The sequence below is a fragment of the Spermophilus citellus genome (genome assembly GCF_964194105.1).
Source record: "Spermophilus citellus genome assembly, chromosome: 5".
Lineage (NCBI taxonomy): Eukaryota > Metazoa > Chordata > Mammalia > Rodentia > Sciuridae > Spermophilus > Spermophilus citellus.
The window spans coordinates 59,394,698-59,420,694 of record NC_138186.1 but is presented as its reverse complement, the minus strand read 5'-3'; the positions used below and the strand labels follow the sequence as shown (position 1 = coordinate 59,420,694).

The 25,997-nt window shown below is 42.3% G+C and overlaps 2 protein-coding genes across 7 annotated transcripts in view; one reads left to right on the top strand and one right to left on the bottom strand.

Moving 5' to 3' along the window:
- The first annotated feature begins 131 nt into the window (after positions 1-131).
- Positions 132-12,960, top strand: GTPBP2 (GTP binding protein 2). Of its 2 annotated transcripts, none has more exons than XM_081295297.1 (12): positions 132-401; positions 2,340-2,366; positions 2,650-2,834; positions 3,170-3,278; positions 3,465-3,662; positions 3,956-4,130; positions 4,262-4,481; positions 4,866-5,001; positions 5,135-5,193; positions 5,795-5,966; positions 6,406-6,570; positions 12,827-12,960. In XM_081295297.1, exons 1-12 carry the CDS (start codon positions 216-218, stop codon positions 12,866-12,868), a joined length of 1,674 nt encoding a protein of 557 aa, XP_081151423.1. In that variant the 5' UTR covers positions 132-215; the 3' UTR covers positions 12,869-12,960. The 2 variants fall into 2 exon arrangements, with proteins under 2 accessions (XP_081151423.1, XP_081151422.1); XM_081295296.1 differs by lacking the exon at positions 12,827-12,960 and adding an exon at positions 6,810-8,334.
- The window catches only part of POLH (DNA polymerase eta), a gene marked incomplete at its 3' end in the record, with an annotated part of 32,798 nt that continues 18,853 nt past the window's right edge, over positions 12,053-25,997 (bottom strand). For 2 of the 5 annotated variants that reach the window (XM_081295291.1, XM_081295290.1), the window contains 5 exons: positions 24,474-24,593; positions 23,775-23,898; positions 22,966-23,031; positions 15,740-15,909; positions 12,053-13,041 (listed from right to left, as the gene is read on the bottom strand). In XM_081295291.1, the coding sequence (XP_081151417.1) occupies positions 12,156-13,041; positions 15,740-15,909; positions 22,966-23,031; positions 23,775-23,898; positions 24,474-24,593 (1,366 nt within the window). Of the gene's footprint in view, positions 13,042-15,739; positions 15,910-18,070; positions 18,114-22,965; positions 23,032-23,774; positions 23,899-24,473; positions 24,594-25,997 lie in introns of those variants that run through there. The other 3 variants (XM_081295294.1, XM_081295292.1, XM_081295293.1) reach the window with 3 other exon arrangements.

Below are 25,997 nucleotides of genomic sequence, written 5' to 3'. Positions count from 1 at the left end.
GAGAGGTCCAAGGCCCGTGGACTCGATATCCCGTGGTGCCCCGCGGCTGTTTCTGACGCGACCTGGAGGCCAGGGGAGGTGGGGGCGTGGCCTGCACAGCGCCCCACCCCGCTTTCCTCTGGCTGGCCGACGCGGCGGTGGCAGTAGGGGCGGCGGCGGCGGCGGTGGTGGTGGCAGGGGGGAGGGGTCGGGCGAGGGGCTGGCGGCAGCGGCGAATGGACTCGCGGGTATCTGAGTTATTCGGCGGCTGCTGCCGGCCCGGAGGGGGCCCGGCTATGGGCGGAACTCTCAAGGCTAGGGGGGCCGGCGGCAGCAGCGGCTGCGGGGGCCCGAAGGGTAAGAAGAAGAACGGAAGAAACAGAGGGAGCAAAGCCAACAACCCCCCGTACCTGCCCCCTGAGGTGAGCCCCTAAGAAGTGACTGGGCGAGAGGAAACTACTCCTCCCGTCTCGGGACTCTAGGGAGGCGGGACAGAGAATTGGCCCCCCTTCCGGTGTCAAGACCCCAGAGAGGAGGGGTAGGGAAAAAGAACCGCTCCTTCCGGTCCCGGGACCCCAGGAAGGATGTTAGAGACTTCACATCCCCTCCGGGAGAGTGCTTACCTCGATTACCCCAGAAGAAGAAATGGGGAAAGGGGATCCCATCCCCCTGGGAAGAGGAGGGTAGAACGTTCCCACCCGCTTGCCTGTGCTGCAACTGGAACGAGGAGGTAGGCAGAATAACCACTACTTTTTCTAAACTTGTTGCTCAGGGAGGAATGGAGTAGACTGGAAAAGAGCAATACGTTCCCTCTGTATCCCTCAGTATACATACACATAAAACCAGACAACGGTTAGACTTCGTCCTCTGCCCTTTGCCTGTCCTATGACAGGGTGGGGACAGGGAAGAACCTCCACACACAGGCACCATCTGTTCTTATGTCAGAAAGTGACTACTTTGTTCCTACCTCTCAAGATAGGAGGACCCAGGGAAAAAAGCCTAAATCAGTGGTTACCACACTTTAGTGCACCAGAGTCACCAGGATTGCTGGCTCCACTCCTAGAATTTCTGACTCAATAGGTGAGGGATGGACCTGAGAATTTGTACTTCTTACCAGTTCCCTTGTGATGCTAATGCGTCTGGACCTGGGAACACACTTTGAGAACCACTGGTCTAGATTGTTATCTTTATGCCACATTTCTGATGCCAGCCTTCCTAATTCTCCATCTCTAGCAAAATGATAAAAAGATTTCTGGAAGATCTTTGTTGATGGGGAAAATCTCCCTTATATTCCATGGGATGGAAATTATAGGTGAAGACCACCTATTAGGGCCTTGAAGGGATGGAATGATACAGAAAGGAAAGAGGAGGAGTGTAGAAATTGAGAATGACAGAACAGGCAAAATCCATAACCTTTTGCATTGGAGAAGAGAAGCCTCAGGCAAAAGGATGCTTCTGTGCTGTGCTACCACCTGGAAGAGGGGATATTCGGGATTTCACCTCAACTGAGGCATGAGGATTAGAGGACAGGAGGCAAGAGCCATAGGGAGTCAAGTTTATGGAGCCTGTCCCCTTTATTACATTTTCTAAGTTCTTTTGTTTGTCTTAACCCCATGTTTGGAGTTCTGCACCTCTCATACCTGGGGCTTTCTTTCTTATTCCACTTGTAGTGACCAGTGATGAGCTCACCCTTTGGCCCTGGTCCAGAACCTCTTGCAGCTTCTTACACTTGGTAACATCAGCTGAGAGGGAGGGCAGGAAGGAAATGGTGTCTCCCAGATCAGTGGCAAAGAAAGGCTTTAACAAGCCAGGCATGGTGGTGCATACCTGTAATCCAAGCTTCAGGAGGCCAAGGCAGGAAAATTTCAAGTTTAAGGCCAACCTTGGCATCTTAGCAAGGCCCTGTCTTAAAAATAAAGAAAAAAAATACTGAGGATGTGGCTCAGTGGTAGAGTACCCCTGGGTTCAATCCTCAGCCTTGAGGAAAAAAGAAGCAGCAGCACCCTGTACACAGAGAAAACCTAGAGAACAGGAAGTAGTAGTTTTATGTCCTGGGGAGAAATATGGGTTGACCTTGCATCCAAGAAGAGCATCATGCCAGTGAGTGAAAGAGGAAAGGACTCCAGAATTTTGTTCTTTGCTTAAATGGATGATTTGCTGTGTCCTTAATAGGCTTTTCCTTCAGAGGGGTCACTTGGGGTTGGGTTGAGGAGTTGTCTGCCACTGACTTTCTCAGGTCCTTGCCTAAGCAGATGCTGCTGGGGCTTCCTGCTCTCTCTGCCTGGGCCTAGAGAGAATGGAGGGAAAAGTGGGAATTCATTCTGGACAGCGTATGGTAACTGCTCCCTGCTTCTTTTCAGGCTGAAGATGGAAACATCGAATATAAAGTGAGTCTTAGGCTGGGGAGGAGCAGAGGGTGGGGTAGGTTGCCCTTGTCATTGAAATCTGAGATCCTTCCAACTTGTGTTCTTTAGCAATTTAGCAATGTGGTTCGGGTAAAGTGTCTACCTCATTTCTGTTGAAGGGAGACTCACTGTTAAGTACCAAGGGAAAGAGGTTTAGGTGGGAAGGGAAGGTCCTAGTCCTTGGGGCAGGACAGGTGGGTACCATGGGGTTTATGAGGAACACCTCTGATTTTTACCTTCTCATGATATCCCATCTGCCCCTTAGCTGAAGCTGGTGAATCCATCCCAGTACCGCTTTGAGCATCTGGTGACACAAATGAAGTGGCGTCTCCAGGAGGGACGTGGTGAGGCTGTCTACCAGATTGGGGTTGAGGACAATGGGCTGCTGGTGGGGCTGGCTGAGGAGGAGATGCGGGCCTCCCTCAAGACCCTGCACCGGATGGCAGAGAAGTATGCTTCCCCCTCTTCCTCAGTTCTCCTTTACCTAACTCTGGGGAGGACCCACACATAGGCAGTTACCCAGGACCTCAGGGGCCAAGATGGGCTTTCCTTCTACAGTGGTCTCTTGACAAAGGGCTTTTTTGCTCCTTGATTTAAGATGTTTACTTGGTTGTTTTAGAAGAGCCATGAATACAGGATAGATTGGAGGGTGGTAGAAAGTACAATAAGGTATTAGGAGCTCTGTGTGTGTGTGGCGGGGGGTGTAGGAAGGTTGTTGGTCTAGAGCCAGGCTAGTATGCAGGGAGTATCTGTGAAGTATGGCAGCTGTGGCATTGCTGTGACAGGGTTGGAGCAGATATCACTGTTCTCCGGGAGCGAGAAGTGGATTATGATAGTGACATGCCCCGGAAGATCACTGAGGTGCTGGTACGAAAGGTTCCTGACAACCAACAGGTGAGCCTGTGTCCTTCGTGCCCCCATGCCCATACTCCCTGGGAGAGCCCTGTGGTGGCAGGCTTTTCCTGGCCTGGGATCCTGGCATCCAGATCATTCTGTTGCTCCACAGGAGCATCACCACCCTTGACTTAGGCTTCAGTAAGAAAGGGATTGGAGCCCTTACCTAATACAATTTGTCCACAGTTCCTAGACCTCCGTGTGGCTGTCCTGGGGAATGTGGACTCAGGGAAGTCAACCCTGCTTGGAGTCCTGACCCAGGGAGAGCTGGACAACGGGCGGGGCCGGGCCCGGCTCAACCTTTTCCGACACCTGCATGAGATTCAGTCTGGCCGAACCTCCAGTATCAGCTTCGAGATCCTGGGCTTTAACAGCAAGGGAGAGGTGCATGGGATCAACGGGACCCAGTGGGGCCAGACTCTGAGATGGGATGGCAGAGGTGAAGGACAGAGGTTGGGGGCTGAGTGTGGAGACTTTGTAATAGTATAGATGAAGGCCCTGAGGGCACTGAACAAGTTTTTCTCTTAGAAAACAAATGGGGAATCAGCTGAACTAATTAGAAAATGGGGCTCAGGATTAAGAGGCAGGGCCACCTTAATCCTGGTTTAGGTCCTGGCAACTCTTAAAGGGCTGGGGAGGCTCACAGGGGGCACTGAGAGCCCTGGGCCCTGGACTAGGTGGTGAATTACAGCGACTCACGGACCGCAGAAGAGATCTGTGAGAGCAGCTCCAAGATGATCACCTTCATCGACCTGGCAGGCCACCACAAGTATCTGCACACCACCATCTTTGGCCTCACCTCCTACTGCCCTGACTGTGCCCTGCTCCTCGTCAGTGCCAATACTGGCATTGGTAAGAGGTCTTGGGCAGGAAAAGGGGGTGCTGACTTTCCCACTTTGGGAGCCAGCACTGATTCTTCTCTTCCCTCACCTTCTTCCTATACTCTCATTCTTCTATCCTCCTGCCTGCCTTCTTTGAGACAGCTGGCACCACAAGGGAACATCTGGGACTGGCCCTGGCCCTGAAAGTGCCCTTCTTCATCGTGGTCAGCAAAGTGGACCTATGTGCCAAAACTACAGTGGAGAGGACAGTACGCCAGCTAGAGCGGGTCCTCAAGCAGCCCGGCTGCCACAAGGTCCCCATGCTGGTTACCTCTGAGGATGATGCTGTCACTGCTGCTCAGCAGTTTGCCCAGTCACCCAAGTAAGCCTGCCTCATCTTAAAGCCCTGATTCATGGGAAAGAATGCTTTAGGGCCCAGGAACTTATCTTATCTCCAGAGCCAGATGGATTCTTGCTCAGTTCTATGACTTTTTCAATTTGGGACTGTGGGAGGAAGTCTTTTTAACGGGATTGGCCCTTCCACTATGCCAACATGGAGTCTCACTGATGCCTAGAATTCTATAGACATTTACTGTCTCCCTTGAGCCGGGGGCTGGGCTTCACATGTCATATTCCCTGGCTTGCTCACAGCCAGAAGAGAGGGCCCCTCAGCTGTCCAGACAAAAGCTCACCTTTCAATGTGTGGGCCCCTGGCCTCTGCCTTCTGGTCTTCCCTTGTCTTCCCATTCCATCCCTTTCTCCATAGTGTCACCCCTATCTTCACACTGTCCAGCGTGTCTGGAGAGAGTCTGGATCTCCTTAAAGTCTTCCTGAATATCCTGCCTCCCCTGACCAACAGCAAAGAACAGGAGGAGCTTATGCAGCAGTTGACGGAATTTCAGGTAGTTGGCCAAATAAACAGGTAGAAGGGGTTAGGGGGAAGGGGCCAGTTCAGACCAGTCCCAGAGCCTATTCAGAGAAGCTGGACCTGCTAGCCCTACTTAGGAGGACATTGATAGTTTTCTTTGGCTCCAGGTGGATGAAATCTACACAGTGCCAGAGGTGGGGACTGTTGTTGGAGGGACACTTTCCAGGTGAATTGCCTTGTTTGCTACCCACCCCACTCAGCTCACATGCCCCTGTACTCAGAGACATCCCGGCCCAAAGGAGGAGATCCTAGAGTTGAACAGAGCCCATCTACAAGATATGCTTGTTTGCAAATTAGGCTTTCACTCTCAGAAGTACTGGCAGGAGCTAGTCTATTGGCTTATTGCTGCATGCTGGGAATCTCCAGACCCCTGAGTGAGATGTGTCATGGGCCCCAGGAAGAAATCTAGACTGTATTCAACTGATCTCATCTCAAAAGTATGAAATGAGAAAATGACTCTTTGCAAAGCAGAGGGTGAAACCCAAGAGAATAATTTCCTCTTTCAGGGATCAGGTGTTCAGTGTTACCAACCCAGCAGGTACCTCTCTGCCAGATGTCACTGCTGACCTTTTCTGGCATTAGCCTTCATTGTCTGAACTAAGGACCAGGCAAGGAAGTCATTGCTCCTATCTCCAAATCTGAAATTAGGATTTCCTTCCCCTTACTTGAGAGACTCAATCCCAGAAGGGAAAAATTGCTCTGGGTGTCTCTAGCAGAGAAGTAAGAGACCTACGCTGACACTGTGCCACCTTCCCTCTGGGCTGCAGTGGGATTTGCCGTGAAGGGGACCAGCTGGTGGTTGGCCCCACAGATGATGGCTGCTTCCTGGAGCTGAGAGTGTGCAGCATCCAGCGCAACCGCTCTGCCTGTCGTGTGCTGCGAGCTGGGCAGGCTGCTACATTGGCCCTTGGGGACTTTGACCGTGCACTGCTTCGCAAGGTGAGGTGTGTGAGTGGGATGGAGAGGGAGTGCACAGAGAAGTGCCTTGGTCTGGCTAATGAGTAAGGAGTTCCCTTCTAGAGTGCTTCAGAGAAACGCAAAGGAAACATGGTCTCTTAACCCAAGAAGCTTAAGGTCTGTTTATTATACAGACTGTATGAAAATGGCTTAGAATCCTTATGAAGAGCAGATCACTAAGTTGAATCACTGTGCAAAGTGAATGTCTAGGACACTAAACATACAAAGCTTTGAAGGGTTAGAGGTAAATAAGAGTACCTACCAAAAGGAGAATTTGAAATATTATCTTGTGAGGTCTAAGTGGTTGGAGTCATGTAAAAGAAAAGGAAATTCAGGAGCTGTAAAGAGGTTGGGAGGGCTGGAAAGGGTGAGTCTAATGCTAGATCTGCCCTTCCTGGGCCTGGGGACTGTGCCTCCCCAGGGCATGGTGATGGTGAGCCCCGAGATGAATCCCACCATCTGCTCAGTGTTCGAGGCAGAGATAGTCCTACTGTTCCATGCCACCACCTTCCGACGAGGATTCCAAGTGACAGTACATGTGGGCAACGTACGTCAGACAGCAGTGGTGGAAAAGATCCATGCCAAGGTGAGAGGGACCCAGTCATGCCTCCCTTTCTCCAGGGAAAAGTCAAGAATTTTCCCTCCAGAAGGGAGGGAGGCCCAATCTCAGACTTGGCAGAGCTCCCTGATCCCATGAAGGGAACAAAAAAGCCTTACTTAGGGTGGGAAGCAGCCCACCCCGAGGTCCTGAGGGTGGAGAGCCAATGCTAGTAGAGAATGGGATGGGAGGCACTGGCCAGGGCAGTGACTGCTTATCTGCTGCAGGACAAGCTGCGGACAGGGGAGAAGGCAGTTGTACGTTTCCGCTTCCTGAAACACCCAGAGTACCTGAAGGTGGGCGCCAAACTGCTGTTCCGGGAGGGTGTCACCAAGGGCATCGGCCATGTCACTGATGTGCAAGCCATTACAGCAGGAGAAGCCCAGGCCAACATGGGTTTCTGAATCCTCCAGGCAGTGACAGCTCTATTGCTGCCCCTACAATATATAAGGTGACTTCTGGCCTTGCTGCCCCCTGTTGGCAGCTTTGTGTGTTAATAGGCTAGGGAGAGAGGGTGCTCTCTGCCATTTGCTTCCTGCCACCTTTGGAGAGGTGTCAAGCCTGGTTGGCCAGGGAGGGGCAGTCCTGAGGGAGAAGACAGAAATCAGGGCAGTGTTCAGCAGCTGTGTGCCCACATGGTTGGCTCAACCCTGGCAACTCCTTGGCCTGTCTACTGGAGGGAGCTGACTACAGCCACCTTGGCCCCACTCCCAGGACTGGTTGTGACTCACCAGTATGATCCCTGCACTTCAGGAATTGTCACAACTGGGGTGGTCCTCAAAAGCACTCCTTTTTCTATACCTCGTTCTCAAGGCCACGTAAGTTGCCCATCTCTACCTGACTGTGGACAAAAGACATTGCTCTTGGCCATCTGGTGGCCCAGGGTCTGAAGAAATGGCACAGGAATAGCAAATGGCAGTGCTCCCACTCTGTACTGAGACCCAAGGCCTGTTCCTGAGCTTTGTCTCCTTTCCTTTCTTCCCACAAGGGCCATTTCCGCAGCTCCTCTCATAAGCCCCACAGGTGCTATTTATTATGCTGGTCTAGGCGTGGGGCTGCCAAGCTAAGACTTGGCATACCAGAGGCCAGCTGCATGTCAGTCTTGTCCTTTTCTCTGCAATCATCTGACTTTCATCAAATAGTGGTTTTTCCCCCCCCAGACTGGTGGCTGGGGGACCTGACCCACAGTTCCACATCCTACCATCCTCACCCCCACTTCTTGCTCCCATATAAACTTTCTCATTTCAGTAATTTGTAGTGACCATACCCTTCCCTCTATCGCAGGGAACCAGGAGGAAAGGGAAAAATGTTGCCATATTTCCTACTCTTTAGGCATGGACTCCCTCCTTTCCATTTATTAGTGTCCTGGGTTCCCATGGACTCAGGGATTTGTTGATTGAAGTTTCTCTGCATATATATATATGTATATATATATATATATATATATATATTTAAGTACACATATATATTGTACAGAATAAAAAATGTTTTATTGAGTATACTGTACTTATGCTTAAGACACAGGTTCAGCTTACAGAGTTAGCTTCCTCTCTAGGATTAGAGACAAGTAAAACCCTATCATTGCTGAGCCCTGAATGGGGAAAAGATTCATCCTATATCTCATTTGTCATTCTTTTCCTCTCTCTCACATATTGGTGTCTTTTTTTTTTTTTGTACCAGGGATTGAACTCAGGGGCGCTTAACCACTGAGCCACAATCCCCAGCCCTATTTTATATTTAAGAGACAGGGCCTCAATAAGTTACTGAGGCTGGCTTTAAACTCAATTCTCTTGCCTCAGCCTCTCAAGCCACTGAGATTACAGGCATGTGCCACAGTGTCCAGTCTTCTCCCACACATTGGGTCCATGTTCTCTCCTGCTTTTCATAGTTCTTTGAGTAAGCAAAGCTAAACAGCTTTTCAGCTCAAATAGGCAGCTATACTATATTTGAAGACTTTAATACTTGTTAGCAGCTCAGTGGTAAGGACAGATATAATCAGATTTGGAGATTAGAATGCCAGCTGGTTAAAAAAAAATTATTTTTTTTTTTTTTGGTAGTATTGGGGATTGAAGCCAGAGGTGCTTGACCACTGAGCAACATCCCTAACCCTTCTTTGTGTGTGTGTGTGTGTGTGTGTGTGTGTGTGTGGTGCTGGGAATTGAACCCAGGGCCTTGTGCATGCGAGGTAAGCACTCTGCCAACTGAGCTATATCCCCAGCCCCCTAGCCCTTCTTATTTTGAAACAGGGTCTGAATTGCTGAGGCTGGCCTAAATTATGATCCTCCTGCCTCAGTTCTCAAGTTGCTGGGATTATAGGCATGCACCTCCGTGCCTGGCAAGTAATTAGGCACACTTTTCAGGTTTGTAGAGCCTAAACTAGATTCTTAGAGCTGTTGGGAGCCACCTGGCCAAACCTCACTGCCAAACCTCACTCCCTCTTCCTATTTCTATATTTTCATGTTGTGGGTAAAGAAACAGGGCCTAAGGCTAAAATAAACTGCAGAAAACAGGGACTACATTTGGGCACTAACCCTGGCAAAGAAATATAATGATACATGTGGCCCAAGGTCCTATGTGGCATTCCGCTTCTAGAGTATTAAATAGCTACCACTCAGGGTCAGCTGCTGCTTAAAATACTTTTAACTTGTTACTAAGAGGCTGTGGTTAAAGAACTTCCTTCCATATCAGGAGCTAAGAGTGTTTACTTCTTTTTGCACATTTGCTGATAGTGAGGAAGGAAAGGATATATGCAGCAAAACTTAATATAGCTCTCCCCCTAGCACTGACCTTTGCATGCCTGTCTGCTCTCCCCTTCACAACTCAAACTGGGTTAGGGCTAGGATTTCCAAGAAAACACAAGTTGTGCTGCAAGTATTACTATTGGTCATCTACTAGCCACCCTCCCCTACCCTACACACTAGCTTGGGCCTGTAGAAGTTCAATGAAACCTAAGTTTCTACCACATTACATTTCTGTACAAAAGTTTATTCAGTTTGATCTATTGAACAGCAAAAAAGAAGCTTCACCTTGTTTTTACTTATCTTTTCTAGATTAAGAAGGGAAATGTTGGAAAATCATGTCTCAGTACTTAGTATCCATCTCCAGGAACTAGTGAGCCACTCTGCTATGTTAATGGAACATTTAGGGGGATAAAGTGTATAAGGTAGATCCTGAAGGAGTTTGTAACTTTTTATTGTCCCAGTTCTGGTAGTCAGATCTAAAGTTTCTCACAACATATATTCAACCAAGGAATATTAAGCACTTGTTATGTGCAAGGCACTGTGAAGAATTCCTGCCTTTAATAAACTACAAATCTAGTAGAGAAAAAGCAATGTACCCAGTGAATTACTGCGAGTTCCCTTAGAAAAGGAAAAAACAGTTTCTTGCTAGATCTTGTGGTTTTCAAACAAATTAAATACAAGTCTCCTAATTAAAAAAAATAAGTTAAAAAGTATAAGATGATTTGTATATACAAATATTTAGTACTTGGTAAGCTATGGCACCAGTGACTCCAGAGGCTAAGGCAGGTTGAGAGGCTGAGGCAGGCTGAGACACGTTCAAGGCCAACCCAGGGCAACTTAGACCTTGTCTAAAAAAAAGGGGCTGTGGATGTAGCTCAGTGGTAGGTGCACCCCCTAGATTCAGTCCCCATGCCCACGTAACCTACCACATCATTTTCAGTTGGTTCCATGTATAATTCAAGATTTCTGTTATCAGAGAAACTCAAAGAACTGGGATGTGGCTCAGAGAAAGAGTGCTTGTCTGGTATGTTGAAGGCCCTGGATGGACCCATAGCACCCCATCCCCAATACTATAAGCATGGACAAGTTCAAAAGCTATAATAATAGCCCTAAACACTTATACTTCAATAAGAAGAGATCAACATACTAGTGACCCTAAAATCCCAAGCAAGCATTTACCTCTTAAATTTGCACTCAGTGTTAAGGAAATATTCTCTAGTATTTTCTAGATCAGCATTTCTAAAATGACACACATTGGGAGGTCTTAATATATAGGTCTTGATTGTTTCTTGGTGATGCTGTTCTTGGGGAATAGCAAGGTTCTAGAGATGATCTTGTCTTGATTGTGACTTGTCCAAACAGGCTTTCTGAAATAGCACAGGAGCAATCTCATTCTACGTTAGAATAAAATGTAGAGGTATAAGGGCCAGTAGCTAAAATAGGCTAATAGCTTTACTTGTATGAAATTAGGTAGTAATCTAGCAGCTTTTATATGAAGAGTCCTCCCTAAACTAGTTACCACTTTCAGGGTTTCAAGCCCTCAGGCATTGTCTGAACTGTTGCAAAGGTAGGAAGATTTTGGATTGGTTTAGGGATTGAGCCCAGGGACACTTAACCACTAAGTCACATCCTCAGCCCCAATCTCCCACCCCCCCCACCCCGCTTTTTTTTTTTTTAACTTCTGGTACTGGCTAAGTTGCTTAGACTCACTTTGAACTTCCAGTCCTGTCTCAGCCTTGAGCCCCTGGGATTATAGCATTTTTTGAGAAAGGGTCTCACTAAATTTGCTAAGGCTGACTTTGAATTTGTGATCCTCCTGCTCTGCTCTAGCCTCCTGAATCACTGGGATTAAGGCCAGTTTTTTTTAACCATTTTTACTCAGTTTCTTTTTAAGCCTGTGTGTGTGTGTGTGTTTGTGGTACCAGGAATAGAACTCGGGATTATATCCCCTACCTCTTTTATTTTTTGCAACAGTGTCTTGCTAAATTGCTGAGGCTGGTCTTGAGCTTATGATCATCCTGCCTTAGCCTCCCCAGTAGCTGCCATTACAGGTGGAACACTGCCTTCTGTGCCACTTTTAAATTAGGTACTTTAAAACATCTTTTAAATAAATCTTCAATAATCTCTAAGGTAATTATCTCAGTTTTTCAGTTGAGGAACTGAAGTAACTTGCTTAAAGCTATACTCAGAAATTGAGGCAGAGGGAAGTTTGGGATCAGGTCTCATAGGTTCCAAGCCCACACACTTTTTGCTGTGTGACACCTTAAAAACAAAAAGGATGAATTTTTTACAATTTGGTGGGGATAGGGGAGACTGAGAACTTAACCAGGGGCTATTTACCATTGATCTACAACATCCCCCGGCCTCCCCCCACACACTTTTTATTTTTTTAAAGAGACAGGGTCTTGCTAAATTGCTGAGGCTCACCTCAAATTGGTAATCCTCCTTTCTCAGCCTCCCTAGTTAGGATGTTTACAGTTCTATCAGCAATGGGATTTAAAATCCCATGAGAAGAGATAGGACCTCAACCCAGTACCTAACATAATATTATTTTTTTTTTTAAAGAGAGAGTGAGAGAGGAGAGAGAGAGAGAATTTTTAATATTTATTTTTTAGTTCTCGGCGGACACAACATCTTTTGTTGGTATGTGGTGCTGAGGATCGAACCCGGGCCGCATGCATGCCAGGCGAGCGCGCTACCGCTTGAGCCACATCCCCAGCCCCACATAATTATTTTTTAAACTAAAAATTTCATTGTTATGGATTTCCTTACTTGCACCTTTCAGGCAGTGGATAAAATATTAAATTCCTTCAGCAAGCCTGAGGGGCAGCACTAATGTGTTAATGGCTTAAAAAATGATTCCAATGTCTGCATGCCCTCAGGCCTGGGGCGTTTATTACTGGAGGACAAAGGGCTCTTGGAATTTCTTTTGCCTTGAGTCATAGCAGAAACAACTTGGGGTTTTGAGGAATGGGGCTGCAAAAATGATTTCTGCAACTCCACTGCAAAATGATAGTCCATATGTTCTGGCATCTCCCATACTAATATCAGGGAGCCACACTTCTCACAGGGCACTTGGTCCTCAGCAGCTAGAAGACTAGGGGTGGTAGCTACCTTTGGGGCCATCTCCACAGACTTGGAAGCTAAAAATGTAAGGATATTTGAGCTGTTCTGGGCTAAATCAATCTCTGTAGAAACTTCTTTGGAGGAGTCTAGCTTCAATGCTCCTTTACAAACAGGGACAACATCTGAATATTCTGCTGGGAAATGATTTGTTAACCCTTTAAAGTTGGACTGAAGGTTTTGTGGAGGGGAAGAAACTGAAGAATTAATATGCTGTTTCTGCTCTAGAAGCAAACTTTTCTGCTTGAAGAAGGACTCTGTTCCTGTAGTATGATGCGTTTGAAAAAATGAGGGCTTGGATGGTGAATTGCTCATGGGGGCCTGAGTAGTAGCACTAAAAGATGAAAATGAAGCTTCTTTGACTTTCTGCTTTTCTGCAGCTTTTTGGAAGAATGACTCCAGAGAGGTGGTTGCTTTCTTAGTGGCTGTCATTGCTGGGCCACTTCCCTGGGTCTTAGCTTCTGAGCTGGTAACTGGCATCTTTGGCAGAGAGCTTGAGTTGCCGCTCAAGAACATGGTGATGTCTGTGCAAGATGAAGATGTAGAGGCAGAGAATTTGGTAGCACAGAGGAAAAGCATTGTGAGTGGAGGGGACCTGTATACAAAGGAAAAGAATAAGGAGATTAACGACAGGTCACTATTTTCAGAGCTTATATAGATTCAATTCATAAGGGACTGGTATTCTAGTTCTGCCACAAGAGGAAGTTATTCCTTAATGTTGAGTGTTTCTCAAACTTTATTATATATTGTATTAACATAGTACCTGGGATGAACAGAGAATTTCTGCTAATTTCAACTAGTTTCCTAGCTGATGCTGATATTGCTTGTCTGGGACCACCTTAGGAAGCAGCTAGGTATTATTATTTTATAAGACACCTGCAAAAGTTGCTATAATTCAGGGTTGGGGCAAGCAATTTTATTCAGAATAACAAATGAAATGCTTTAGAATATTCAGACTAGAAACACTTGAAAAGTAAGCTTTGTAGACATTCTCATGTTTTTAATTTATTAATTCATTCATTTTGGGGTATTGGGGATTGAACCACAATACTTTACCACTAAACTACATCCCCAGTCTTTTTTTGGGGAGGTGGATACCAAGGATTGAACCCAGGGGTGCTTAACCATTGAGCAATACCCTCAGCCCTTTATGTTTTGAGACAGGATCTCACCAAGTTGCTTAAGGCCTTGTTAAATCTTTGAAGCCAGCTTTGAATTAGTGATCCCCCTGCCTCAGGCTCCCTAGCTACATGCCACTATATCCAGCATCCAGGTCCTTTTTAAAAACTTTGTTTTTTTTTAAGTTGGTGATGGACCTTTATTTTATTTATTTGTATGTGGTGCCGAGAATCGAACCCAGTGCCTCATGCATGCCAGGTAAGCGCACTACCACTGAGGCACAACCCCAGCCCAAAATTAAATTTTTTAAAAAAATATTTATTTTTTAGTTGTAGTTGGACACAATATCTTATTTTTTTTTTAATGTGGTGCTGAGGATTGAACCCAGGACCTCGGACATGCTAGGCGAGCGCTCTACTGCTGAGCCACCATCCCAGCCCCTAAAAATTAAATTTTGAGGCAGGTTCTTACTAAATTGCTGAGGCTAGCCTTGAATTTGTAATCCTCCTGCCTCAGCCTCCCAAGTAACTGGGATTAAAATCATGCCCATTCTTCTATTTTTAAATTATATATATATATATATATATATATATATATATATATATATATATATATATATAATATTATATTATATGCAGTGCTAAGAATTGAACCCAGGGCCTCACACATGCTAGGCAAGCACTCTACCACTGAGCCACAACCCCAGCCCCTAAATAGGGCATTTCTTAACCCAGACAGACTTTCCAGAATGAAATTCTACAACTGCTTTTGGTTACCAATCCCAGTCTCAAACATTTCAGGAAATTCCTGTCATAAAGCTCTTCATTATATCTAATTACCTTAATAAAATTTTCATGAGCTGTATTTCAGAACATGAGGCACAGTTGTATGTACAGATTCGCTCCTCAATGAAGCAAAGAATAAATGTTATTTTAAAGTTATTATGATGAAATCTCACTATCTTCAGATTTCATACTTTGGGACCATCTCAGATAATGTTGATGCCTCCCTATTCAATAATTATCACATTATTGGTGAGGAGTATGTTATGGTTTGTCAACTTTCAAATAAGGTTTCATATGAAAGTAGTACAACAATTATCACTTGGTTCTGTGTAACTGTTCAGTTATTCCTTTAAAAAACTCCAATTTTAGAGACCCCTCCAACAAATTATAGATCTATACATACAATAGCAGTGCCAATATATTTAGATAACTTTTTTTTTAAAAGAGAGAGAGAGAGAGAATTTTTAATATTTATTTTTTAGTTCTCGGCGGACACAACATCTTTGGTGGTATGTGGTGCTGAGGATCGAACCCGGGCCGCACGCATGCCAGGCGAGCGCGCTACCGCTTGAGCCACATCCCTAGCCCATATTTAGATAACTTAATGATAAACGTTATTTTTTTATTATCTTAGTGTACATCTGTAAGTAAATTTAACTGTATTTAATAGGCTATATTTAATAAGGATTCCAATCCTGAAAATTATCATCTATTTGGCTATACTTAATGACCAGAGGAAGTTTATTATGAATATGACCTTTGATATAACACCAGTGGAGCTTGCAGCTAAACTGGGATAATAAACCAAAGTCACTTTCTTAAATACAAAAGCTGTTTTTAAGATGGAACAGTCAGGGCTGGGGATGTGGCTCAAGTGGTAGCGTGCTCCTGGCATGCGTGAGGAACTCCTTAGCACCACATAAAAATAAAGATATTGTGTCCACCTAAAACTAAAAAATAAATATAAAAAAAATGGAACAATTAAGCAGCCGGGTGCAGTGCTACGTGCCTGTAATCCCAGTGACTTGAGAAGCTGAGGCAGAAGGATCACGAGTTCAAAGCCAGCCTCAGCAAAAGCAAGGTGCTGTGCAACTCAGTGAGACCTTGTCTCTAAATAAAATACAAAATAGGGCTGAGGAGGTGGTTCGGTGGTCAAATGCCCCTGAGTTCAATCCCCAGTACCCCCCGCCAAAAAAAAAAGATGGGACAACCAAGCACTTGAGAGAGAAGTTCCCAAGTATATTCTAATAAGTGTTGCTAATCTGAGTCATAAGGAGCCTACCTCAGATGAGTTTGGATGCCCACTAATTTTAGAGCCAAGACGGAATAAGTGGATAAGTCTCTTTCTCAGAAGAGACTTAAGAAAAAAAAAAAAAAAACACAACTCACCACTCAGTTTGGATTCCGGAAGTATTACAGTTTCTGATGACAGCAAAAGCATCGTGGCTCATCTTGTGAGCATCATAGTGGGTAAGGGCACAGCAACGGCGCAGGCTGCTGAGACGTTTGTCTCCTTGTACACGAATGCTTACAATCAACTGTGTGGCCACCCTGTCATTCTGTGGGTAGAAAAGATTTGGGACTATAAATAAAGTTATCAAGAGCGTCTGGATTCTGTATACTGAACTACATGGGAGGAATTAAAAGAACCAGGGTAAAAGACTGGTTTAGAAACAAAGTTTCAACTAAGTCAAGAATAAACTGTCACTAAGCAAAAAATGAGGCTCTTTTATTCCATTTTGTATATTCATTAGAGTTCCTATTTTACACATGTTTGGTACTATGAGAGATGCAAAGACAATCCCTGTTTTCATATATTGTATTAATAGTATAGAATTTATACATTACAATCACGTTTTCTGAATAAAAATCCAGTCACATGGTTGGGTTGTGTCTCAGCACCACATAAAAATAAATAAAGGTATTGTGTCCATTTACAACTAAAAAAAAATATTTTTTTAAATCCAATTATATGATTTCACACACAAAAAAGTTTGTGCTATTTCTGGATGTAAGAAGTAATCAGACAAGACATAATTTGGGTGATGGGATATTAAAATATCTAGGATATTTTGACAAGTAATGGGAACAGGACAGAAAAAATGAAAATGGAACTCTCTTGAATTTTTTTTTCAGGTGCATAAGCAAGATTATAACAAAATACTACAGTATTACATTCTATTTTTTTTTTTTTTTTTTTTTAAAGAGAGAGTGATAGAGGGAGAGAGAGAGACAGAGAGAATGTTTTTCAATATTTATTTTTTAGTTATCGGCGGACACAACATCGTTGTTTGTATGTGGTGCTGAGGATCGAACCCGGGCCGCACGCATGCCAGACGAGCGCGCTACCGCTTGAGCCACATCCCCAGCCCTACATTCTATTTTATTACTGAAAAAGAGTTTAGGAAAGTAATTGTCTGAAAGTCAGGATGTCACGAATGAGTAATGGTTCTAGTTTCCAATCAAGTCCTTTGTCTTTTTTCTGCCCTGTTGCTTTTATGCTGAAAGCAGCTGAAATTTCCACTGGTACCTCCACACAGAATGGTAAAACCTCTAAAGAGCAAGACCATTTACTACTTTTCAGTTAAGTCTAAACATCTAAATACTGTTGATGTTCATCAAACCAAAATAAAGGTAAAGACATGGAAATATAAAAAAGTGAAAAGGATCCCAGCAAAAATCAAAAGATGAGCTGGACATGGGGCATGCCTGTAATCCCAGTGGTTTGGGAGGCTGAAGCAGAAAGATCGATCAAGGCCAGCCTCAACTATTTAGTGAAGCCCTAAGCAACTTAGTAAGATCCTGTTTCAAAAAATAAAAAGGGCTGGGGATGTGACTCAGTGGTCAAGCACCCATGGATTCAATCCCTGGTACAAAAAAATATGCTAGTGAGAAGAAATGTTCCTGTGGCAGGGTGAAAATACATTTATGAGATTTGCATATCTTGAGAGAATATAAATTGGCAATTACAAATAAACCCTTGTTGATGAAAAAGATACAACTATAATTGAGTGCCTATTATATCTAGGCAGTACCAGGAGATGCAAGAGAGAACAAATAAAGTCCAGAACCTCATGGATTTTACATTGTAATAGGAGCTGCATATAAGAAACAAGAAGCAGGGTTGGGGTTGTGGCTCAGTGGTAGAGTGCTCGCCTAGCATGTACAAGGCACTGGATTTGATCTCAGCACCATATAAATGTAAAATAAAGAAATTGTATCCACTTAAGCTTAAGAATATTAAAAAAAAAAAGAAGGCAAGAAATAAAAATTACTACAGAGAGCTGAGCATGATGGGATTCAAATCCCAGCTACTTAGGATTATAGGTATTAGCCAAGGCAGGAGGATTCCAAGTTGGAGGCCAGCTTCAGCAGCTTTGTAAGACCCTATATCAAAAAAATAAAAAAGGCTGGGGATGTAGGCTCAGTGGTAGAGAGCTTGCCTAGCATGCATGAATTCCCCAGTACCATTAAAATAATAATAATAAAAAAGCCAGCTTCTCAAAAATTTAAAAGGAATGTGTTAATCCCTGATGTGTACACACACACACACACACACACACACACACACACACAGCCACAGCAATTTAGCAAGACCCTGTCTTAAAAAGGACTGGGTTCAATCCTTGGTACACACACGCACACAAACCAATATGAGCAAAGAAAGATTCTCTGAGGCAAAGGAACAGGAAATGCAAAGGTGTTACGGTGAGATCTTACCTGGTGTATTAGATAAAAGGGAAGGAAGCCAGTGAAGTAGACACTACAGCAGAATGAATGAGAAGAAAAGGTGAGAGACAAGAGACTAGATCATTATATTTATAGATTAAAAAAAAAAAAAAGATTCTAGCCAGGCATGGTGGTACATGCTTGTAATCCCAATTTACTTGGGAGGCTGAGGCAATAGAATTGCAAGTTCAAGGTCAGCCTAGGCAATTTAGTGAGACTCTGTCTCAAAATAAAAAATTAAAAGGGCTGGGGAAGTAGTGGTAGAGTACTTGCTTAGCATGTGAAAGGCCCTGTGTTTGACTCCTTGGGCTAAATAAATAAATCCTTAATAGAGCTTAGATGGCAAAAGAAGCCACTGGAATATTTTAAACAGTGGAGGTTCAGGATCTTCTATGTCTTGAGTTATTCTTTTGGGTATAATTTTCAGGAACCTTCCTACCCCCACTCCTCCACAATGGATAGAAATTGGGAAGAAAAGCCCCAGAGGATTATAGAGAGATGAGTACTGAGTGACACCTAGTGGGCAAAGTTGCACAGGCCCAATAACAGCTGGGATCAAATTCCTCTTTACATTACCTACCAAAGATGTAAGAATGTAGGTAGGTAATGTAATGGTCAAGAATAGTCCAAAACTACTTGTTTGCTCCTTTGTAGCTGTAATTGGTCATGAATGTTCTTTTGGTAGGTAATGTAAAGAGGAATTTGATCTCAGTTGTCATATGTAACTTTGAAAACATTATGTTAAAGATTTAAAGGGCTGTAGCTCAGAGGAACAGTTCTTGCCTAGCATGCATGAGGAACTAGGTTCGATCCTTAGCACCACATTAAAAAAATAAATAAATAAAGGCATGCTGTCTATCTACAACTATAAAAAAAATAATAATAAAAAGATTTCAAGCCAGTCCAGACCAGGCACAATGGCGCATGCTGTAATGCCAACGGCTCAGGAGTTGGAGGCAGGAGGATCTTGAGTTCAAAGCCAGCTTTAGCAACAGCAAGGCACTAAGCAACTCAATGAGACCCTGTCTCTAAATAAATTACAAAATAGGGCTGGGGATGTGGTACGTCCCCCCGCTCCCCCCAAAAAATAATTACAAGCCAGTCCAAAAGAAATTAAAGGGATACAAATAGGAAAAGAAGAGCTCAAACTATCTCTCTTTGCTGATGACATGATCCTATATTTAGAATACTCAAAAAACTCCACCAGAAAACTTACAGAACTCATAAATGAATTCCGCAAAGTAGCAGGATAAAAAAAATTTTTTGGTGTTGGGTGAGTTACCAGGGATTGAACTCGGGGAGACTTGACCACTGAGCGATATCCCCAGCCCTTTTTGTATTTTATTTAGAGACAGGGTCTCACTGAATTGCTTAGTGTCTCGCTTTTTGCTAAGGCTGGCTTTAAACTCAAGATCCTCCTATCTCAGCTTCCCAAGCTGCTGGAATTACAGGTGTGCACTACCATGCCTGGCAGGAAACAAAATTAACACCCATAAATCAATTGCATGTTCCTATACGCCAATGATGAATCAGCTTAAAAAGAAATTAGGAAAACTATCCCATTTATAATAGCCTCAAAAGCAAAAAATACCACTTGGGAATCAATCTAACAAAAGAGGTGAAAGACCTACAGTGAATACTATAGAACAGGGGTTAGGGTTGTGGCTCAGTGGTAGAGTGCTTGCCTAGCACAGGTAAGGCACTGAGTTCGATCCTCAGCACCACATAAAATTAAATAAATAAAAATAAAGGCATTGTGTCCACCTACAACTAAAAAACAAAAAACAAAGCAAACAAAAAAAATTCTATAGAACACTAAAAGAAACCTGAAGAAGATGGGAAGATCTCCCAGGTTCATGGGTAGGCAAATTAATATGGTCAAAACAGCCATACTACCAAAAGCGATATACAGATTTAATGCAATTCCATTAAAATTCCGGTTATGTTCTTCATGGAAATACAAAAAGTAGGGCCAGGGTTGTGGCTCAGTGGTAAAGGGCTTGCCTAGCATGCGTGAGGCACTGGGTTTAATCCCTGGTACCACATAAAAATAAACAAATAAAATAAAGGTATTGTGTCCATCTACAACTAAAAAAATATTAAAAAAAAAAAAAAGAAATACAAAAAGTAGTCATGAAATCCATTTGGAACAATAAGAGGCCCAGAATAGCCAAAGCAATCCTTAGAATAGTGAAGCAAGAGGCATCACAATACCAGATCTTATACTACAGTTAGTTACAAAAACAGCATGTTATTGGCACCAAAACAGTCATGAAGACCAATGGTACAGAATAGAAGAACACAGAGACAAACCCACATAAATACAATTTTCTCATACTAGTCAAAGTCACCAAAAACATACATTGGAGAAAAGAACCTTTTCGACAAATGGTGCAGGAAATCCATATGTAGAAAATGAAATTTAACCCATCTCTCACCTTGCACAAAACTCAAAATAGATCTAAGGCCTAGGTATTAGATTAGAAACCCTGTACCTACTAGAAGAAAATGTAGGCCCAACATTCCAACATGACTTCTAAGACTCCTAAAGCACAAGGAATAAAATAAAAAATCCAAAAATCAATTGGATAGTATCAAATCAAAGATTCTTCACAGCAAAGGAAACAATCAAGAGTGAAGAGAGAGCCTGGAGAATGAGAGAAAAATCTTTGCCACCAATACCTCAGATAGGACATTAATTTCCAGGATATATAAAGAATCAAGGGCTGGGGCTATAGCTCAGTGGTAGAGTGCTTTCCTAGCATGCATGAGGCGCTGGGTTCAATCCTCAGCACCACATGTAAATAAACAAATAAAATAAAGGCATTCTGTCCATCTACAACTACAAAAGAGAATTTTAAAAATATTAAAAAAAGAACTCAAAAAGCTTAATACCAAAAAAAATAAATAACGCAATCAATAAATGGTCAAAGGAATTAAACAGACATTTCTCAAAAAGAAGCCATCGACAAATATATGAAAAACTGTTCAATATCTCTAGCAAGTAGAGAAATGCAAATTAAAACTACATTGAGATTTCATCTCACTCCAACTAGAATGGCAATTATCAAGAATACAAGTAACAATAAATGTTGGCAAGGATGAGGGGAAATGAGTACACTCATGCATTGTTGGTGGGACTGCAAATTAATGCAATCACTTTGGAAAGCAGTATGGAAATTCCTCAAAAAACTTGGAATAGGGGATGGGGTTGTGGCTCAGTGGTAGAGCGCTTGCCTAGCATATGTGAGGCACTGGGTTCGATCCCCTGCACCATGTAAAAAAATAAACAAAATACAGGTATTGTGTCCATCCACAACTAAAAAAAAAAAACTAGGAATGGAACCTCCATTTGACCCACTTATCCCACTCCTCAGTATATACCCAAAGGAGTTAAAATTAGCATACTACAATGATGCAGCCACATCAATGTTTATAGCAGCATAATTCATAACAACTAAGCTATGAAACCAATCTAGATGCCCATCAACAGATAAATGGATAAAGATATTGTGGTATATATATATATACAAAGGAATATTACTCAGCAATAAAGAAGAATGACTATGACATTTTGTTGGTAATTGGTTGGATTTGGAGACTACCTGCTAAGTGAAATAAACCAATCTCCCAAAAAAATAAAGGTCGAATGTCCTCTTTGATATGTGGGTACTAACCCAGGGAAGCAGGAAAACAGAAATTCAGTGGATTAAACAAAGGAGAATGAAGAAAAGGGAGAGAGATAGGAATAGAAAAGACAGTGGAATGAATCTTACATAACTTTCCTATGTACGTATATGAATACACCACAATGAATCTCACCATCATGTACATCCACAAGACTGGGATCCTAATTAAAATAAGGTTTATTCCATGCTTGTATAAATATATCAAAATAGATTCTATTGTCATGTATAACTAAAAAGAACCAATTAAAAACAAAAGATTTCAAGCCAGTCACAAAAGAATCATATGTATTGTATGATTCCATTTATATGAAGTTTCCAGAATATTAAATCCATAAAAACAAAATGCAGACTAGTGGTTACCTAGGGCTGAGATTAGGTAGGGGAGAAATGAAAAATGACTATTAATAAATACAGGAATTCTTTCTGGGTAATGACAATTCTATAATCAATTGTGGAATAGCTGTACAACTCTGGAATATACTAAAACGACTGAACTACATACTTGAAATGGCTGGATTTTACAGCACATAAAGTATATCAGTAGAGCTGTTTAAAAGGAGCAAAGAGCCGGGCATGGTGGCACATGCCTATAATCCCAGCAACTCAGAAATCTGAGGAAAGTTCAAAGGCAGCCTCAGCAATTTAGCAAGGCTCTAAGCAACTGAGCATGGCACTGTCTCAAAATAAAAATGGCTGGGGATGTGGCTCAGTGGTTAAGTATCCCTGGGTTCACTCCTCAATACAATACAATACATACATACATACATACATATATACAAACAAAGAAAGAAAGAAATTGTCTGATGGCTAATGTGTGACTTATATTCTGGGTTTAAACTGCACTACTCCCAAGTCCAATAACTTATGGTTCAATCTCTCAGAGTCCTGCTCAATGACTATGCACTCTGAAGAAAGTCCATTCTATATTCAGGGTTTCAGAAGTTTGATAAGAAAATCTAAAAACATAGAGGCAAATGATAATGAGAGAGACCAGGGCAGAGTTAGGTCTTATGTTCACAGAACTAGGCTTTTCAAGATCAAGTTGAGTTTTATGGGCCTATGTTAAGAGAAGGTAAAAGATTTCTTAAAATTTTCTAGGCTGATATTTTTTTCTAACTTTGTTCCTATTCCAAAAGGTAAGGAGAAGCTGATTTAAATCCCAAAGCCTATTCCAGGAATAAAGAAAGAAAATCTTACATCATTTCGGTCTTTGGTCAGTCTTTCTTCAAGTTCTTGGGCTAACTGCAAAAGCCACCATTGTACCTAGAAAAGTATTAAAACTTTAATCCTTCTTTTAAATACTCAAGGAGTTTGGGGTAAAGCACTTGCCTAGCATGCACAAGGCCCTGGATTCAATCTTCAGCACTGCAAAAATTGAATATTCCAGGTCCATTATAGAACTAGACAGTGGATTTGTTCAGGTTTTTTTTTTAACATTTATTTTTTTTTTTTAGTTGTAGACAATACCCTTACTTATTTATGTTTTTGTAGTGCTGAGAATCGAACCCAGGGCCTTGCACGTGCTAGGCAAGCACTCTACTGCTGAGCCACAATCCCAGCCAGGATTTGTTCAGTTTTAACCCAAATGGAATTGTATACCAATGCCTCCCCCATAAGCAGATTATAGAAATCTTCTCAGTATTCTCTAAGTTCAAGATTTTCATTTTCTTTTCCTGCTGGCATGGTATAATGAATTTCATGTATGTCCAAGCACTGAAAAAAAGACCTACTTGAGGCACAATATCCTAGGTTTTCCGAGTTTCCATCTATTAAAAAATGAGAAACTCTATTTAATTTGGTCAGTTCCATTTTATTTTTTTTTAGATGGAAGAAATGGAAACAAGTAATAAATCCCAAGTTAAACTAATATCAAAATAGAACACAAGCTTCCTTTTTCCTTCAGACTTTATAAAGTTCCCATTTAACTGGCTAAAGATTACATAGCAAATAAAATCTACCCACTACCTCTTAAAAGAGGCAATTTTCTATCAAGAATGCCTGCATACCTGTTCCCGAGTAGCCAGAGCTGTTTTTCCTGGGAAATTCTTGCTACAGCCAATGGTTTTGGGTAGTTGCCTGGGCTTAACTGGATCATGTTCAATTCCTCGGCACATGGCATAGAGCCAAGACCTAATAAAACCAATAAAAAACATTTAAGATGATAATAAATTATTATTCTTATTTAATCTAAACACCTATATTACCTTTTTATCCTTTTCATAAAAAAAGGAAAAATGTCCAAAATTTAAGTGTACTTGACCTCTCTGAGAGAACTCCAGCTCTCTCAAATTAATCCCACTGCAATATATTGAGAAGGAGCGCCTCACCTAATTTTTTTTTTGGGGGGGTGGGGGGGTACTGGGGATTTAACCCAGGAATGCTTAACCATAGAGCCACATCCCCAGTCCTTTTTACTTTTTTAAAATTTTGAGACAGGGTCTCGCTAAATTGCTTAGGGCTCACTAAATTGTTGAGGCTGGCCTGGAACTTGTAATCTTCCTGCCTCAGCCTCCTAAGCCCCTGGGATTACAGGCGTGCATCACCACACCTGGCCTCATATAGTATTTTAAAGCAAAAATAACCAACTAGTGAAACTGCCTCAAGGAATAAATGTTGAACTAAAGATAGATATAGATTTTACTAAGTGGTTCTATATTTGAACTTAGCATTTCCATAAAGATTAAAAAATATTATGAATCACTTACCCATTCTTTTCTCCAAAATGACTCTGGAGCTGGGATTCAGTGAACTGGGTCAGTTCACCCATGTATTCTACCCCTAGAATTTCAATGACAGAGGCTCCTAGCTTTCCTCCAAGACTACGGCTGACAACGAGGGAAAAAAAGAATTTACAGATCAGATCATAAATATCTAGTTAACAGAAAACATAAGAACTCTGATACTGTAAATAGCTCTTCAAAAAGTTCAGAGAAGCTAGGCACCATGGCTCATGCCTTTAATCACAGTGACTCAGGAGGCTGAGGCAGGAGGATCACAAGTTTGCAGCCAGCCTCAGAAACTTAGTGAGAACTTGTCTCAAGCAAAAACAAAAACAAATAACTCAGAAAAAATGAGAACACATATTAATCCTATATACTCTTTTTTAAACATTTTTTTGGGGGTATTGGGGATTAAACCTAAGGGTTTAATCACTGAGCCATATCTCTAGCCCTAGTCCTATACTCTCTTAGTTTTCTAGCATCAGACTAGATGACTCTGAGAATTCAGATACTCTTCCAGGTTCAGATCTAGGGGGAAGATTAATAACAGCATAAGCAAAAGAGTAGTTATTGATTAGGCAATAAGCCAATTATATATAAAAATTTCAGCTGTCCAAGATCTACTGTCCTAAAAAAAAAAATCTACTGTCCTACTTGAGGCTTAAAATTATAAACCCAATCCCTAGTTCCTTTTATTTGATGTGCACCACCATGCCCATATAAAACCATTTTATACTTAAGAATACAGTCAAAATTCTCCATCCTGGTCTTTGAAGTACTCTATAATCTGTCTTAACCTAATTTTTGAGTCTGTTTCCATTACCTGTGTTCATCAATATTAACTAGTTCACATCTTAGTTCACTGAAAATATCTTCCACTTTCTCCCCTCCTTGTGCTACAAATATTCTCCAAATCAGTGCTGTTTTATTTACTATTCTTGGCTGACTCTCCATATTTGCCAACCTGAAAGCAAAATTGCATGCCCTGTTCATAAATCCTTCTGATTACTTTCTTTTTTTGTGTGTGCTCTTCAACAATATTATAAGCCCTTGTCAATAACACATAATTGGTACACACAACTTGGTTATTCTTTTGAATTGTCTTCTTTCACAACTAGTTGGGGGGCAATTCAATAGCTCTGAACACCTTATTTGATATTAGAGGAGAGAAAACAAGTAAAAATTTTTTTTTGGAACATAGAAATAGACTTGAATAAAAAAAACATCTAGAAGGAAGTTAAAAATATAGCTAAAACTCAGTTCATCTTTTTTAAAAATAGGACTATCACAGATCATCCAAAATTGAAAATTCATTAAGAAAAATGTTTCAGAGTCAGGCATGGTGGCACACACCTATAATTCTAGCTACTTGGGAGGCTGAGGCAAAAGAGAATTATAAGTTTAAGGCCAGCCTCAGGTGTCTAAAAATAAAAATTAGAAAAGGGACTGGTAGGGCTGGAGATATAGCTCAGTTGGTAGAGTGCTTGCCTAGCATGCACAAGACCGTGG